Source organism: Lagopus leucura, unplaced genomic scaffold (genome assembly GCF_019238085.1).
Source record: "Lagopus leucura isolate 7727_CA_CO unplaced genomic scaffold, USGS_WTPT01 27-62_obj-0_obj, whole genome shotgun sequence".
NCBI classification, from domain to species: Eukaryota; Metazoa; Chordata; class Aves; order Galliformes; family Phasianidae; genus Lagopus; species Lagopus leucura.
In genome coordinates this window covers 1-17,849 of record NW_024967527.1, presented here as the reverse complement: position 1 = coordinate 17,849, position 17,849 = coordinate 1, and the positions used below count along the sequence as shown (strand labels likewise).

At 51.5% G+C, this 17,849-nt stretch overlaps 1 protein-coding gene across 1 annotated transcript; it reads left to right on the top strand.

Annotated features, from left to right (window-relative positions):
• The first annotated feature begins 953 nt into the window (after window positions 1-953).
• On the top strand, window positions 954-11,698 carry LOC122193161. Its single transcript, XM_042893882.1, has 7 exons — window positions 954-1,078; window positions 7,421-7,663; window positions 8,645-8,935; window positions 9,019-9,116; window positions 9,235-9,427; window positions 11,152-11,223; window positions 11,619-11,698. Exons 1-7 carry the CDS (start codon window positions 1,027-1,029, stop codon window positions 11,696-11,698), a joined length of 1,029 nt encoding a protein of 342 aa, XP_042749816.1. The 5' UTR covers window positions 954-1,026.
• The last annotated feature ends 6,151 nt before the right edge of the window (window positions 11,699-17,849 follow it).

Genomic DNA, 17,849 nt, shown 5'->3' with positions numbered 1-17,849 from the left:
ATATGTTTTTATCAATCCTTCTGGCAGCAGAGTGCAGGACACAGTTTGCTTGTCCTTGGAGGGGTGTCCAGTATGCCTGGAATTGACTGCTCCAGGGGCAGGAAGGGAGCATGAACCCACCATTTGCCATGGGCTGATTCAGACTACATGGAAACAGGAGGAAGTCCCTGTGTACGAGGACAGTGCCCAGGCCAGCAGCAGCAGCAAAACACAGCACTAAGAGAAGGGCAATGGGAGCAGCGCCGCCTGGAACTGGTGGCTCCAGTGCAGAGCTGGGCTTGAATCCTGCTGCACCTGCACACTCAAGCCCCATTTCCAGGCAGCACATCCCTTCCACCACAGCACAGTAATAAACTAGATGACAGTGGCCTACTTTCCATCCACCTGCGCCACAGCTGGATAGTCACTGTTTCCTACTGAGCCTTGGTCCTGATTGCTCCACCGCTGGATGAACTGGTCTCCTGGAGTAACAGGCAGGAGGACGTGGTGGTGAGCCAAGCGTGTCACCACCATCCAGCATCTGGGGTGCAGGTCACACCTGATGGTTCACAGCATGTCCTGGTCTGTGGGACATTCTGGAGCACCTGTGTGGGTACCCTGAGCCTTCATGAAAGACCTCTGCTGATAGTACCTCTTCGAGCTCCCCAGGGGGTGACTGATACCTCCTAATTCCTTCCAGAGACATGATCACCCTCATGGCCAGAGGCAAGGCAGCACCCCCATTCTTTCCCCTTGCAAATGTCTGAGATCTTCTCAGGTTCTTCCCGCTGGATTGATTGCAAGCTGGAAGCATATGTGGCTTCGTGCACGTATTTATACAACAAAGTGCAGCTGCTCGCTGGGCACCGTGCCATACCCACTGCTATCACCAACCTGCCAGGACACAGTGTCCTCTCTCCTTTTCCACCCTCTCAGCCTCTGTGGGAAAGAAAGTCACAGCACTATGGCCAAAGGTCTGATACATCCTGAAAGCTGTGGGAAGCCATCAGCCCCAGTTGTTGACGTGGAAGAAGGGGAAAGCTGAGGATGCAGCCCCTGTACAGAATCCTGGACAGCTCAGGGTCCTGCTGGCAGCAAGGTGAGGTCACCACTGTATGCCCTATTACTTGATGTTTATCTCTTTCTCCCCTGGTTCTTCATTGGCTGAATGCTTCTGATTCACAGTCTTCCCAATGCTCAACTAAACATATGGATACTGGATAAACATAAATTTTTGCTAGCTAAGCATATATCGCTAATTATTTAACTTGTAACATTTGCCCACTCAACACTTGGCCGTCATTTCTGGACATCTGTTTGTCCTTGCATAGAGATAAGCTTGGAAGGAGGATAGAGAGGAGTATCTTTGATGCCTTCCAGTTGCATCCCAAACAACCCAGAGAGTGAGACAATCTGGCGTTGTGTAGAGGCCCTGGCTTCTTATCCAGACAGAACAGCCTTACAACATGTTTTCTAGTTCACAAAATGAGGGACTATACCCATACTATTTGGAACATTTAGAAACTATTGCAGTTTTGCAAGCAAGAATTAATCACGTAATTCAGCAACTGTATTTCTAAAATATGGTATTAAAATGTATGGTACTTCTACTTTTTCACATCAGCTATTTCTAAAGACAAGTTACAAAATACAAATAAATGGTATTCTACTTCTTCAGATCAATACCCTCTTTTCAATATTTAGTGTAGAAACAACATTCCATTCCTACACCATTCCCTCCAAAACATAGCTGGAGCAGGGCCATGCAAGACAAAGCACTGTGCATCCTGAAGAAGCCCTGCTCCCACTGTGAGCTGTGCCACCTTCCCCCTCTGCCAGGCCACTGGCTCCAGCTCACTGGAAAAACAGCTGCTTGGCTTTTTCTTCCCTATTCATCTGTTTCCTTCCGGGCTCAGGATATTTTGGGCACTTCTCTGTTCCCAGCTACCCTGGGTGGCATAGGCAGTTTCTCAGGATTTGTTTTCCTCTGGACTCTGTGCAGGCTGAGAGCTGAAAGGGGGAAATGCCAACCCCTTTATTTCAGACCTGCTGCATATGGAAGGAGAGATTCACCACTCCACCATACTCACACATACCGTCAGCTGCATGTGGAGGAGAGCTGTGATGCGTGGGGCCAGCATGTGGGTCTGGGTGGAGCGTTACAGGAGGAACATTGTAGAGTCTTGTGCAAAGAAGGAGGTGTGAAGGATATGTGTAGGAGGTAGAGAGCTGCTCTGATACAGCAGCAAGACTCCAGACACAATATGCTACCACTGCCAGAGGGCAGATAGGTGCAAAAATGAGGGACAGAAAGAAGTAAGAAGTACTGGTCTTGGAGCAGAGGTGCCCTGAAAATGGTGCCGTCAGAAAGCAGGCTTTGGGAGGAAGCTGAAACATCACTTGAAATCCCACAGTTCCCACTTCCTGGGCTTAGCCAGGTTCCCTGTCCAAGAAGCAGGGCGGTACGTGCTGAGGCAGCCCTGGGGAAGGCGGCAGGAAGGGCTGGACCAGATGTGAAGCTGCCTGGAGGTCTGAGCTGCAAATCCCACTTGTGAACATATCTTCTCCAAACCAAAACGCAGCAGCCTATGTCCCTTTGGCCTCACTCCACCCTGCTCCCAGCTGCATGCTGCTTATGTCCATTTTGGTGCACTGAAAATACCTTTCTGAGTATTCAGCAAGTGCATGGCTATGTGGGAGTGGATGGCAGTCTGCAGCAAAGGGAGTGGGGCAGCATTCGAGGGCAGTGGTGACAGACTTGGGTGGCCAATGCCACAAGAGGGAGTCCCTGCCCAGGCTGCAAAACACCCTAATGCAGTCTGTGCTCCAGGGATCCTGCTGTGCTCCTGTGCTATTGGGGCATCTTCCTTCTGCCATCGCCCTGCAGCAGGCTGGGATATCAGGGGTCTGTCATCAGCTTGGTGAGCTCCTATGCTCACAGCTCCGTACACTTGAAAGAAGTAATGTCTGCCCCTGTTGTTAGCTCCACTGCAGCACAGGCTAACATAGTGCTTTTGTTCTGCTGGTGACACTGCAGGGTGGTTGGTGGGTTGGATAATGGAGACCTCTTTGGATTCTGCTGGCACTTTCAGTCTCTGACCATCAGCAGAACATCTGGACTCCAAGCCAGGAGTCCAGGTCACACGGTATCACATCATGCCCTCAGTGTTCTTCCCTGTCAGAAGTAAGACTGCTTGTAAATTGCAGGTGGTTTGGGTTTCCCTCTTTGCAGCCCAAAGATCTGACTGTGATCTGAATTCACTGATGATTGATTGCTGATGGAACCGTCAGGAAGCAGCTCATCAATCATACTTATGATGGCCAAACCTGCAGCCTTGAGGCCTCAGTCCTCTTGAGGGGAGATTGTGTGGCTGGGTAGCTTTCCTGAATGCTACACAGGAAATCAATATTAGAAAGCATCTACAGTGTGTTGAGATGTCTTTATGAGGCAGTCCTGCTCTAAGGACTAAAACACTGTATGTAGAGCACAAACAGCCCAGATGTCACATGCTTGTGGAGCCCCAGTGGGTGTTCTGATGGAGACGAAACTCCGTTAAGTCGTGCCATACTGAGCAAGGATTCGTGATCTGCTGACTTGACTGTCTCTTGGAAACCTTCCTGATTTGGATTCTGCGCTGGGGATCCTGGTGAAATAAGGCATCATCTGTTGAACCAGCAGCTGCAATGCTATGCTGTGTAGGAGCCAGGCATGCGATTGAGTGCTGTGGCCTTTGGTGCAGCATTTCAGCATTTTTTTCTATTGTCTGTTATACATCGAGAAAACAAATTAAAACAAACAAAAAACCAAACAAACAAGCAAAAAAAGATAAATTTTCTAACATACACAAAGGCTCTGCTTGAAATAGCCAAGAACAATCTTCTCCACCCAGCTTCAGAAAGATTCTCTTACCCCACTATTGTATGCACTCCATTTTGAGGTGCCTCACATCCTATAAACCATGGAGGAAATGTGGACAGGGCAGGGTAGCAGGGAATGTTTGATGGAGAAGGCTGCATATGGTGGGTGCAAGAGCTCAGCAGATCTGGAAGGTCCACAGTTAGGGCTCAACAACAGGGTTGTGGCAGCAGGACTTAGTGAAGGCAATGAAAAGTAGTACACAGTTCATCCTACTGACTTAGACAGGGGGGAAAAGTGAACATATTTTCACCCTTAGTATCTTGTTAGCTCTAACAAACAGTAGTGAAGGCCTGGTTTAAGATGAGAGTGGTGGGCTGACCTCAGACTGCAGCCAGGCGCTTCCCAGGTACTGTCTCATGCATCTCAGGAGGAGGAGATGGAGGTTTATGTTAGGGGTCAGGAAGAGCTTTTTCGTGGTCAGGTTATAGAAAATGCTGCCCAGGGAAGTTGCCATCTCTGGGAGTATTTAAGAGGTGGGTGGATGTGGTACTTAGGGACATGGCATGGTGGAGGATTTGGTAGTGTTAGGCGGCTGTTGGACTTCATGATCTTACAGGTCTTATCTAACCTGAATGTTTCTATGATTCTATAAAGACACTGACTGAACAGTGCTCCAGGCAAAACTGGGAAAATTCTGGGAAAATTAACCTATTGTCTGCACAAATAGATATGGAGAGTGAGAAAAAGATGTTATCAAGGAAAAGTTTAAATTGCTTTTCCCCACCCCTTCTTTTCCCAGTGTCAACTTCCCTTCTGCTTCTCAACCCCTTCACGTCCCCACAAGGAGTGCAGGGGAGTGGGAATGGGATTGAGGATGAAGACAGGGGATGAGGTTGCGGATAGAGATGTGGATTAGGTGAGAGGTGGTGTGGGTCCATCCTGCTGGCCACTGCAGCTCCTTCCTCCTCCCCCCCCACCAGCTGCAGCCAAGAACCTGTCTGGATGCTGCAGTACCTCCTGCCTGCAGTTTCTCCCTTTTTTCCTCCATCCCCACCCCAGGCAGTGTTTTCCCCCTCATGCTCTCCCTGAGACAGTGGAGTGGCTCTAAGGAGTCTTTGGAGGTGTCTCAGTGTGCGTGGGCATGGAGCAGCTCTGTGGGTGCTGACTGCCCAAAGAGGAAGCTCCTCACTCCACGTGTGATTTTCCCTGGTTGTTGTTTCATTTCTGTGTTTGCACCTCTCCCTCCAGTGCAGACACCTTTCCCCAGCAGTGCTGAGTGGGGCATATGCTGTGGCAACAGCATGGCCATATGGGGGCAGGTGCTGGCCTTCTTGCTGGTCCTCCTCCCTCAGCTGGGGAAACAGAGAGAGTCTTCAGGAGCAGGAGCAGTTTCAGGGAAAATTGAGGAAGGAGAAAGGGAAGAAGGTAAGCACTGGTTTCTCCTCTCTCTTCAAAAGAATCTTTTGCTGCTCCTCTCCCTGCAAGCTGGCTCTGCATCTTTCCCTCTTTTGACTGATGGCAACATGTTGGAGACAGCTGAAGATGGTGTCCACCAGTCCCAAGGCACTCAGGCATCATTGGGTTGTGTCAGATTGAATCTGCATTAGGAGATGGAGGACAGCAAGCCTCAGCGTGCTGGGAATGCCTTGGCACAGCAGGAAGGGTGGGGACAGCTCCGAGGTCCCTGTTTGGCTCCTTGTGTGGAGATGGTGTGCTCTGACTTTTGTGATGCCCTGGAGTAGCTGCTTGTTGCAGCAGGGCTTGGGGACCCTGAGGTGTGAGCCATTATCTCTGCAGAGAAATGGGAGCAGAAGTGGCTTGCCAAGTTGTCCTGTGGGTCGTGAGTCATGTTGCCCATCTCTGGTGTTTGGAAGGAAGTGCCGACTTTAGCGATGGGCAGAAAGACAAAGCTTCCTATCTGGGCAGCATATGTGGCTCCAAAGAAGAGGGTGGTGACCACTGTCCTTTGCAGTGCTTTGCAGGACACAAGAGTGCAATGATGGTATGAAACCCACTACAAGAGAAGGGAGGTTGGGAAGAGGTGCTGCACCAGAGGACTGTGAGCATGAAGCAGGCTCCCCAGGGCAGTGGACAAGGCCTAAGCTGCAAGGAGTGTTTGGACAACACTGTCACTGACTGGAACTGGATGATCCTATTGGTCCCTTCAGACTTAGGATAACCTTTGATTCTATGAAAGTGAGACTCGATAGAGAATGCCTGCAAGTCTGCAGAGGTGAATGGGAATCTGTATAAGGGTGCTGCTTCCTCTTGTTTGCTGCTTATCCTGCTCTAGGTTTCCTCTCCTGCAAGCTAAATAAGCCCAGTTATCTCGACCTCAACTTTCCTGTGCAGCACACCAGTTCTGCTCATCTTTTGGGACTCAGACAACCTGGAAATGTCTGGGAGGGGACAGTGATCACCACAGTGTCACCCTTTTTGACTTGTCTCCTGCTCCTGATTCACAGGCTCCAACCAGACCCTTGTCTCTTGCCTGTTTTCTAGGGCATCTCTGATCAAACAAATGGTCTCCAAACACCCTGTGGCCCTGCCGGGGTGATGTCCTTGGAGCTGCAGACATGTCATAAGTCGGTTCCTAGTGTGCTAACATCTGCCTCCACTCTGCCAGTGTCACGGAACAGTGCTTTCATGGGTTCAGAGAAGAGGTGGACAAAGCTCTCCACCTTGTCCTCTGTTACCAGACAAGCCCCTTGCCTGGAGTAGGACTGTCACACTTTGTCCCCAAAAGGAGAGTGCCCCAAATCCCAGTGGGATAAAGACTCCAGTTTACACCAGCTCTGTGCTGCCCTTCCTGCCCCAGGGAAGGCAGGCTGCATGAGCGTGAGGATCCAGATTCTGGATGTGCTGGGGAAGTGGGAGATGCTGCTGAAGGGCTGTGGTGTAGGAAGGCTGATCCACATCATGACCAGGAACTCCATCCCTCACCACTGTGTACCAGGGCAGGGAACACTGTCCCTGTCCCCTGCTTGAGCAGCCTCTCTTCTGTTAATATCTCCCCATGTTTTTGGTGCAGAGAAATGCATGAAGCCAAAGTTGGGTCCCAGGATTCACTTTGTCCCAGACCAGGAATTCTACGATGTCAATACAAGTTTGATGCTGACATGCCCTAATGGGTACTGGCCTTCTGCCATGGAGATCACTTGTGTGAAGCCAAGACCACACCAAGGCCTCCCAGCTCCTCAGAGCATCTGGTTTATGAAGAACAGCACAGGCTTATGGCCATTGGCAGTGGGATACATGAGATGTGTGGGTGAGTGAGGACCTTTGTGAGTGAGGGAAGGTGAGCATGATGGAGGTCTCCTGCATTTCTGCTGGCCCCATTACGTAGGCACACATGGATACTGTCTCTCCCTCTGGAACAGCTGAGCAGGGTTACAGTGCCAGGAGCCTGAGCAGCAGCACGGCTCTGCCCTTGTCTCTTGCTGGTGGATACGGCTGTCACTGGAAGCACTGAAGGGACTTGTCCCTGCTTCCTCCAATTTCTGGGCTATCGTGCCCATGGACAGCTCGCTGCCCCACCTCACCACCTCCCACCCTAACTGAAACCCCTTTCACCTTTGCCAGAAACGTGTCAAAGGCCCCAGTGGGACACAAGACTCCATCTGGCACCAGACCAGGAGAAGTACAGGAAGAATGAAGAAGTGAAGCTGCGCTGCCCTGAAGGTTTACAGCCATCCTACACCCACGTCAGATGTTCAAGAGGAAAGCAGTCCATCAACCATGGGAAACTTTTAAACAGGGAATTATGGCTGGGAAGGGACAGCAGCGATGCCTGGACCCATATTCAGTCCAGTGTGAAATGTGTGGGTAAGGGAGGCAACAGAAGCTGTCCTGGGAGCCCCGTACTGTCCTTCCTGCCCAGGGGAAGGCAGGCTGTGTTAGCACGAGAGGTTTGAGGCTCTCTGTGTGTTGGGGAAGTGGGAGGTGCTGCTGAAGGGCTGTGGTGTAGGAAGGCTGATCCATGTCATGCTTGAGAGCTCCATCGTTCACCACTGTGTACCAGAGCAGGGAACATCCTTCCTCTCCCCTGCCCTGTCCTGCACAGACAGCCTCTGTTCTGCTAATGCTTTTCCATCTGGTTGCTGCAGGGAAATGTCAGAAGCCCCAGTGGGACCCCAGGATTCTCTTTGTCCCAGACAAGGAGTCCTATGATCTCAACGAGACAGTGATTTTGACATGCCCTGTAGGGTACTGGTTGTCCCACACAGAGGTTTCCTGCATGAAACAAAACCCTAGACAAGGCTCCACAGCTTCACAGAGCATCTGGCATGAGAAGAACGGCAGAGGACGCTGGCAGCCTGTAGAAAGGAACATGATCTGTGTGGGTGAGTGAAGCTGCCATTCTCAGTCTGCTCACCCCAGCAAGGGAAATGGTGCCAGATGCAGTGTGCAGCCTCAATGCAGTGGGTTCTGGGTGGTCAGGGAATGCCGTGGGTGTGCGCTGCAGAGAAAAGAGCTGCTAATGCAGCCCAGGGTTGTGTCTGTCCTCCTAGCAGTTACCAGATCAGCTGCTAGCCCCCTAGTGTTGAGAGCAGAGCGATCACAAACTTGCCAATCCTTTTTTGCCATTCCCATCCCCAGGCCTGAATCACTGCAGCACTGTGCTCTTAGAGCGGTCCAGGGCACAAGAAATGTGCAGTCGTTGCCCAAGTACTGTGTGGGAGAAGGCAGGATGGCACTGGCCACACAGCCCTGGGGAAATGACAACAAAAGTGGGACAAAAAGAGATCTAGTGCAGGTAGGGAGGGGATAGGGAGAAAGTGACTCTCCTGCATGCTTCCTTCATAGAGGTCTTCCAGGTTGTCCCTGGGACCCTGGTGGTTTCCAGCACCAGCATCAAACTGAACTGGACCTGCAGCATCCCTGATGCCTGCCAGCACATGCAGGCCACATGCCGGCTGGCAGGGCCTTCCTCTGCTCCCTGTAAGGCTGAGAAGGTCATGGAACAGGAGATACTACATGGTCAGAAGGGAACATTCGCCTGTCCTCCTTTGCAGCCCTTCACTGTTTACAGCATCACAATCTCAGTGCCACCCAGCACAATACTGTTCACACAGCACCTTAGGACAAAAACAATGGGTAACTGCCCTCCTATATGTAATGTAAAGTTTGCTCTTCACCCCAAAAACCCCACTTGTGACTCCGTCTTCCTGTGCTTCCAGTGCCACAGAAGCCAGAGCAGCTGCAGCTGGATGCCAGCACAGGGACTCTCAGGTGGAAGGCGCTGCCCCCCTGTCGAGGGGAGATCATTGGGTACCAGGTACCGGATCAGAGCTTTCTGTACCCAGGCAGCAGAGCAGCATCTGCTCTATGCAGAGCTGCCCTGGGCTTGAGCAGGAGATGGGTGCTGCTCCCCTCAGCACCTCTCCTCCCTCTAGCTGAACTTCACTGCCAGGAGAGCACACGATGGCACCTTCCTGAACTTCCAGCAGGTAACAGTGAACCACTCTGTCACCCAGTACACGCCGCCTCCCCAGAGCCCAGGCAGCAAATACACAGTGACGGTCCAGGGCCTGACGGCAGCTGGTGCTGGAGATGCGTCCAGCCTGGAGTTCCAAGCCTACATCTCAGGTAACGGCTTCTGTGCCATGCGTCTGCCTGGTGCGGTCATGGGGCAAGCCTGAGGTGCGAGCAGGTCCTGAGCTGCTGTGCACCCGTCCTGTCCATGACAGGGCAAGGAATCGTAGAATCATAATAAAGTTTGGGTTGGAAGGGACCTTTAAGATCATCTAGTTCCAATCACCTGCAGCAGGGAGGGACACCTCTCTCCAGACCAGTTTGCTCATGGCCCCATCCAGCCTGGCCTTCAATGCCTCTGGGGGAAGGCATACAAGCTCACTGGATGGACATATCCAGGGTCTCACCTCCCTTACAGTAAATTTTTTTTTCCTAATATTGAGTCTAAATATCTAGTCTACTCTCTTCCAGTTTAAAGCTATTTCCTCTCATCCTGTCGCTACATGCCCTGATAAAAAGTCCATCCCCAGTTTTTCTGTAGGCTCCTTGAGGTACTGGAAGGCTGCTGTGAGGTCCCCCTGGAGCCTTCTCTTCTTCAGGCCGTACAGCCCCGGTTCTCTCAGCCTGTCCCACAGTGGAAGTGCTCCAGCCCTCTGATCATTCTTTGTGGCCTTCCACTGGACCTGCTCCAACAACTCCATGTCCTTGTGTTGGGGGCTACAGAAATGGACACTGTGTTCCAGCTGTGGTCTCATGGGAGCAGAGTAAAAGGGCAGAATTACCTCCCTTTCCCTGCTGGTCATGCTTCTCTTGATGCAACCCAGGATAGAATGGGCTTTCTGGGTGGCCAGCACATGCTGCCGGCTCTTGTTGAGCAGAAGCATGGCTGCAGCCCCTGGAGCTGTGAATCCTCTCACTAACCAGACTGCACTGTGCAGTTTATGGAAATGGAACCCTTTCTCATAATCCAAAGCCTCCCTGTTTCTTCTCTGCCCATTAGAGCTGAAGGCAGCACACGTTGTGACTTGCTGCCTGTCCCCACAGAGCTGTGGGTACTGGACAAACACATCTGCACATGTGCACACCTTGATGCCAAGGCCTGGGCACTAACTCCAAGCTGTGACACCCACTGCTGGCTCTGTTTTAGTTTCAGGGCAGTTTCTGGGCTCCTGGCCATGGACAGCGGTGACAGTGGTGGTTGTGCTCTCAGTGATGGTCACTCTCTCTGCGGTGATTGTGTGGTTCGTGCTGTCCAGGCGAGTAGTCTTGGGACTTGAAGCTGCTGTTCTGCCTCTCAGCCTCACACTGGGGTGGCTAGTGACAGAGTGGGCTTCCTGCTCTGCTCCCACTGCTATCAAGCAATAGGGATGCTGCTGGCTGGTTGGTACCACCTTGATTCAGCTGTAGGGCTGCTAATGGGGTCATCTGAGCATCATCCTCGGGGTTGGGGCAGGGAGTGTGTGTGCTGGGAGACCCCATCCCCTGTGGCCATTGCTGCCAGCGCTGCTGTGCCATGAGGTGCTGACAGGCAATGCCTGTCAGTGGAGGAGTGGCTTGGGCACAGAGCGTGCAAAGTGCTTCTTCCACTGCTACTGGGTTCAGCAGGGCTCTGGGCCATGTCAACCTGTTCCCAAATTCAGACCATCCCTTTGTCTTCCTAGGAGAAGGAAGGCTGTGCCCATCAAAGCTGAGGAGGACCATTATGTAGGTAGGGGTCCAGCACAGGGACGGCTGCGGGGCTGGAGTGGTCGGTGGGGGAGAACAGATCAATGCCCGAGCTGCTGTCCGAATCTGCCCCGCTCCTTCCACACACCCTTGTGCTCTTTCTGTCCCTGCAGAGCTGCAGCCCTATGAAAACTCAGACATTTACTCTGTGATCAAGGGGAGATCTCTGTCACAAGAAGAGACAGGTAGGAGGTGGGATGCTGTGCCTGTATTCCCTGAGACACCAAGGGGCAGGTATTGCCTGGTGCCCCATCCTGTACTAGAGCTGCCAGAGCTCCCTGTGCTGCCCAGGGCTTGCAGCAGCCTCAAGCCAGGCGCTGTTGGTGTTTGCAGGTACAGGTAGTCAGGACAGAGAGCCAACATCCCTACATCTGCCCAACTTGGAGTCCTTAGGAGACTCACCAAGCAATATGAGAGTGGAGAAGATGGGGAGAACATCCCTGGGTCAGTGGTGACGGCACGTCCTGCTGCTGCTTCTTGAGTCTTGGTCCTGCATAGCTGGAAGTGGAACTGCATGTATCTTTCCTGTATTATTGCTCCCACTCATGTTTTCAGTAAGCTCCTGCATCCTGTATCACAGAGCAGGAGCAGCCCAAGGCCTGGGATGAGCCGTTCATGCTGGCCAATTGTCCTCCAGCACCTGGCACTGCCCAGTCCTGACACAGGGCTTCCCAGCCCCTCTCTACCTTGTGCACCAGCACCCATCAAGCTCCAGAACTCTGCTGCAGTTCTGCCCAAGTGCGCCGCCCTTGCAGCTGTGCTGCTATGTCTGAAGAGCCAATAAAATGTTTTGGTTTTCAGAGGGCTGCCTGCTCCTTACTGCAGCCATGTGGTTGGGGTTCTTCCCTACTGTGTGTGAAAGTTCTGTCTGTCCTTCTCTTCATGAGGGGTTGAGGCTTGTGCAGCCCTGGCAGTTCTGAGGAAGTACCTTGAGAAACCCTGTGCCCCCAGCACAGTGAAGGGGTGCTGTCCCTCCTTCCTTCATGAGAATGCCATCAAATGCCACAAGTGTGGTCTCACAGGAGCAGAGTAAAGGGGCAGCATCACCTCTCTTGTCCTGCTGGTCATGCTTCTCTTCATGCGACCCAGGGTGTAGTTGGTCAGGACTGCTGGCAGGACTCAGGAGGAAGGAGAGGAGAGCTGCAAGGAGTCACTCAAGGTCTCACAGTCCGTGGCCCTTACATGGACACAATCAACACACAGCATATGCTGCATTCCTCCTCATTCCTATTTCCAGTTGCCTCCTCCGCTCAGCAAGAAACGTCATTTGTCCTCATATGAACAAACTACCCTGCCCTCTAGTGCCAGCTGAGCGCTGTAGGAAACTCACAGCTACTGCTGTACTCCTCAGCAGCTGCAACGTTCCTCTTCCTCCTGAAACCCCCAGGATCCATCTTGTATGTCAGGCTGTGGTGAGAATTTCTCCACCTCTTTCTCAGTGTGGGCAACTCCATACTCACATCTCACACTGCCCAAGCCTGCTTCTTAACAGAACGTCACAGGACAAAGCTTGGTGCACAGATCCACATCACCTCTGTAGCACAGGGAAGACCATTGGCTACTGAGACATGCGGGCTGTGTAGGAGCAAAGAGCGTGTTTAGCCCTCCACCTTGCCCAGTTAGCTCAGCTCCCAAAAGGAGAGTGACTCCATAAGAGAAAAGAGGGGACCAGAAGCTGGACTCAGTGATCTTTATGGGTCCCATCTATATAATATAATAAGGATATAATAAGTCTGGTCAGAGACAAGACAAGTCTGGACAGAGCAAGCGGAGTGGCAAGGGCAAGGAAGTGGAAAGAGAATGGGACCACAGGAGGTGGCTGGAGCACAAACCAGTGCTCAGTTTCATTGCATCACAAAATCACCAAGGTTGGAAAAGACCTACAAGATCATCCAGTTCAACTGTTCATCTACCATCAATAGTTCCCACTAAACCATGTTCATCAACCTGGTGCCTAAACGTTCCTTGAACATCTCCAGGGTTGGTGACTTCACCACCTCTCTGGCAGCCCATTCCAGTTCCTGACCACTCTTTCGGAAAAGCAGTATTTCCTAATGTCCAACTTGCATCTCCCCTGGTACAGCTGGAGGCCATTCCCTCCAGTCCTACCACCAGTTACACGAGAGAAGAGGCGCACCCTCCGCTCGCTACAGCCTCCCTTTATGGAGTTACAGAGAGCAGTGAGGTCTCCCCTGAGCCTCCTCTCCTCCACACTGAACAATCCAGGTTCCCTCAGCCGCTCCTCATAAGCCCCGTGCTGCAGACCCCTCGCTAGCATCATTGCCCTTCTCTGGACACACTCCAGGGCCTTGATGTCTTTCTTGTACTGAGGGGCCCAAAACTGGACACAGTACTTGAGGTGCGGCCTCACCAGGGCTGAATTCAGAGGGAAAATTACTTTCCTTCTCCTACTGGCAACACTATTTCTTACACAAGTCAGGATGCCATTGGCCTTCCTGGCCACCTGGGTTCACTGCTGGCTCACGTTCAGCTGCACATCAACGAATAATAAAAATCAAATGGCAGCCATTCCCTTTCTCCCCTCTCTCGAAGTGCCTCTAATTGCACAACTGCCACATCCTGCCTCCATTTTACTGCAAAAGCTGTTGTGGCTCTACTGGTTGCTCCCTGTCTGGAAGCCTTCTCTGGAGTCTGTCAAATTAGTGTTGATTGAACATCTCCAGATTTTCCCATTTGGAAAGGGGGGTACAGTGAACACATACAGTTCAGGAAGCAGGGGAACTAAAGCCAGCTGATGAGTTGATTTGTATTGCATTGTCTGACTGTGTAAGTGTGCAGAAATGGGCCACGGGCCTTGAGGGACCTTTGAGAACGCCTGTCTGAGAAATGACCTTCCCCTGTCTTGCTGGTGGTTGAGCTCTTCCTGATACATACTGGGCAGTGAGGGGAAGAGGTTGCTAACACCAGTGTGACAGCTGATAATTGAGTGAGAATGAGTGAGATTGATAAAACTGAGCATTGGTTTGTGCTCCAGCCACCTCCTGTGGTCCCATCCTCTTTCTGTTCCCTTGCCACTCTGCCTGCTCTGTCCAGACAACTAATAAAGACTTATATCCTGATCTGGAAGGGACCCATAAGGATCACTGAGTCCAGCTTCTGATCCCCTCTTTTCTCTTATAGAGTCACTCCCCTTTTGGGAGCTGAGCTAACTGGGCAAGGTGGAGGGCCAAGCGCGCTCTTTGTTCCTCCACTGCTCCCATGTCTCAGTAGCCAATGGTCTTCCCTGTGCTGCTGCCTCTGCACAAAGATGCCCTTTTTTGTGATTGCCCTCAGGCATGGTCAATCTGGCAGGCCAGCGAGGCCTCCTTGCACCTTACAGCCTTCCCTAAATATCCTGCTCTTGATGCATGCAAAGGAATGCATGCAGGGAGCCAGGCAGCATGGAAGTAGGACGGATCATGCAGGTAGCAGCTGGAAGGTCCCAGTATCAGCCATGCACTGGGCTGGTGGGCTGGAAGAGGGTGAGCAGCGTCTGCCCAGCGGGAGGTTCCCAGGCTGCCTGCCTGCCTGCATGGTGGTGTTGGACAACACATTTTTCCTGTGGGTCTAGTCATGGCTCTCATGGTCTGGGAACTGAATATAGAATTTTAGAATCATAAGCTTATACAATGGCTTGGGTTGTAAGGGCCCACAAGGACTATCTAGTTCCTCTGGGTTGTCACCTACTAGGTTATGTTGCCTAGAAGTCCATCCAGTATGGCCCTGAATACCTCCAGGAATGAGACATCCACAACTTCTATGGACAGCCTATTCCAGTGCCTCACTATTCTCATGATAAAGAATTTCTTCATAACATCTAACTTCTATCTCCCCTCTTCTCTTTTAAAAGTATTCTCCCTTGTCCTATCACAATCATTTTGATCTTGAAAAAAACTAACTTAAAATTTTGATCTTGATCTTGTTTGTAAGCTCCATTTATATGTTGAAAGGATCTCTCACCTGAGCCTAGACTGAACAAGCCCTTCTCCCTCTGCCTTGTCTCACGATAGCAGCGCTCCAGCCCGCTGATCATCCTTGTTACTCTGCTCTGGACTTGCTTCAACAACTCCAAGTCTCTTTTGTAACAGTGGCCCCATACCTGGATGCAGGTGCTACCTCAGGAGGTCAGAGCAGAGGGGGACAATCTCCTTCTCTCCCTGCTGCCACCTCCTTTTTGATGCAGCCCAGGATGTAGCCAGCATTTTGGGCCATAAGAGCACACTGCTGGCTCCTGCCTGAACCGCGAGGTCTTTTTCCACAGGGCTCAGTGAGAACTCAGTGAGTTCTTCTCCCAGTTTGTACACGTATCTGGGATTGCCCTGCCCAAAGTGTAGTACCTTGCACTTGACCTTGCTGTGGGTCCATGTGAGCCCACTTTTCAAGCTTGTCCAGGTCCTTTTGGATGGCATTTCTTCTTTCTGTTACATCAACTGCACCACAGCTTAACCTCATCTACAAATAGGGGGCCAAACATTGGTTTCAGTTTCCTTTTACTGTTAGGTTAACATTTACATTTAGACCGGCAGAATTCCTGGGGAGCAGCTCAGCACAAGGCAGCAGTGTGCCCAAGCAGCCAGGGGGACAAGCTGCGTTATCGAGTGCATTGAGCACAGCACAGTCAGCAGGTCCAAAGAAGCAACACTATCGTTACATTTAGAGTTGGTGCAGCCTCCTCTTAGGTATTGTGAGTAGCTCTGGGCTTCAGTCTGAGGACACCTGAGTTGTCAAGTCTGAGAAATGACCTCATGATTAAGTGGTATTTCCCCCCTAGTTGCTTGATTGGTGTTTACTTGTTGAAGGAACCAGCTACTGTTCTGTGGGGCCTTTCTGCAGACTCTCCCTAGTTTTATCACACACTTGAGGAACCAGAAGTCCTGAATGTCTCTCCAGGAGCCATGCTTGCAGGCAGTGGCTTTGGGAAACCTGTGGCTGAAGTTTTAGAGATGGGAGCGGCATTTCTTAAGTGCCCTCCCTCTGTTAGAAAGGAGCATTTTGGGATGCAAATCTCGTGCTGGTGACGGGCTGTTCTGTTGTGTGCCACTGCCTGGATGCACCAGGGAAACAAAGCAGCAAAAGGCAGCAGCAGTGATACTAGTGGGAGGTTCCCTCTCAAAAGAGGAAGGCTTATTCATCGCAAGCAAGGCTGTTTCCTTCCTGTGGTTGCAATTCTTGCAACCACAGATGCCAGTGCTCAGAGGCAGCAAGTGGGACTGAGATCTGATTCTGTGCCCAGGACTGGATGCTGGCATGGCCCTGCAGTTTCTGGCTCTGAACTTTCTCCTGGTTTTTTTTCCTCTGCTGGCAGCACAGGGCCAGGAAGAACCTGATTCCCTGGTCCAAGGAGCACCCCAAGGAACAGGTTAGAATTTGACACTACTCTATTCACAAGTGAACATATTTCTGCTCTTCCTCTTGCATTTGCTGTGCATCTTTACCAGGTGCAGCACGGCATCACAGAGGGCAGAGGTGATGTCCATGCCAGGGATGTTCTGGGGGGAATTTGGGGATGGAGGGTGTGAGGCTCCATGTACTGGGAAAGCCTCAGTGAGTGCTGGGATGTAACACACTTCCATGTACGGGGCAGTGTCCCTGGGAGCAGGACGTGAGCAGTTCTCATAACTTTGCATTAATGTGGTTGTTCATGTCACATGTCCCTTCTTTGTGGCTGTTGAGCAGATGGTACAGAACTTCTGGACGACTTCTCTGCCCCTTTGGGACAAGGGGCTCCCTATTCTGAGCAGTATAAAGACTCCTCACCCCTATAGGACTGGTAGTGCCATGCTCAGTAAGGTAATGGTCATTGCTAGCTGGAATCAGGTCCAAGCCAGCAGCCAGGGGAGGACTGAGCAGGCATAACTGTCCTGGCAAACTCATGGCAGATAGATCTGTCACCTTCTCGCTCCCTTGAGTCTCTGGAGGGACCATTTTTGAGTGCTGACACTGTGCTATTGCTCTCTGTGACATCTTGTTGTTTCATGCCCCAACTAAGCCCATTTCCACCTCTGCCAGAAACGTGCAAAAGGCCCCGGTGGGACCCAGGACTCCATCTGGAACCAGATCTGCAGGAGTATAAGAAAAATGAAGAAGTGATGTTGAGCTGCCCTGAAGGTTTACAGCCATCCTACACCGAAGTCAGATGTTCAAGAGAAGTGCAGATCATCATTAATGGAAAACCTGTTTACAGGGAAGTTTGGCTGGGAAGAGCCAGCAGTGGTTCCTGGATCCGCATTCGGTCCAGAGTGGAGTGTGTGGGTAAGGAAGGCTTCAGGCTATGTGGTGGGGAGTCAGGAGGTGCAGCTGCAGGATCCTGGAGTCTCTGGAGCTACTGCTCCTCTTGAGATCTCCTGGGCATTCTGAAAAAAGCAGCATAGTGGCGTTATTCCGCACAAGACCTTCCTGAGGCTGTGGTGCAGAAAGGCACGTTTGCATTGTGACCCAGAGCTCGTTACCTCACCATTGTGAAAAACTGAGGAAAAAGAAACTCTCTACAGAGGTCTGTGAAGAGCGGGACAGGTCATAAAGCAGATACTGATTGAAGGGTGAGATGCTGGCTGACTCTGACAACTTTGGGTTATGAGTGAGTAGGGAAAACTGCCTTGGACAGTGAAAGTGCACACACACAGCCGCATTCACTTCCATCCGAACTTCACCTATTTCTCCATCCAGAGATCTGACATGTACTGACTCATCCTCTGGCTTCCCATCCCTTCAGCTGGGCTGGCAGTAGAGCTATGTAACTCAAGCACACTTGCAAGGGTGGAGCGGAAGGCAAGGAATTGACCCTATTGCAATACTTCCTTTGCAGAGGTGC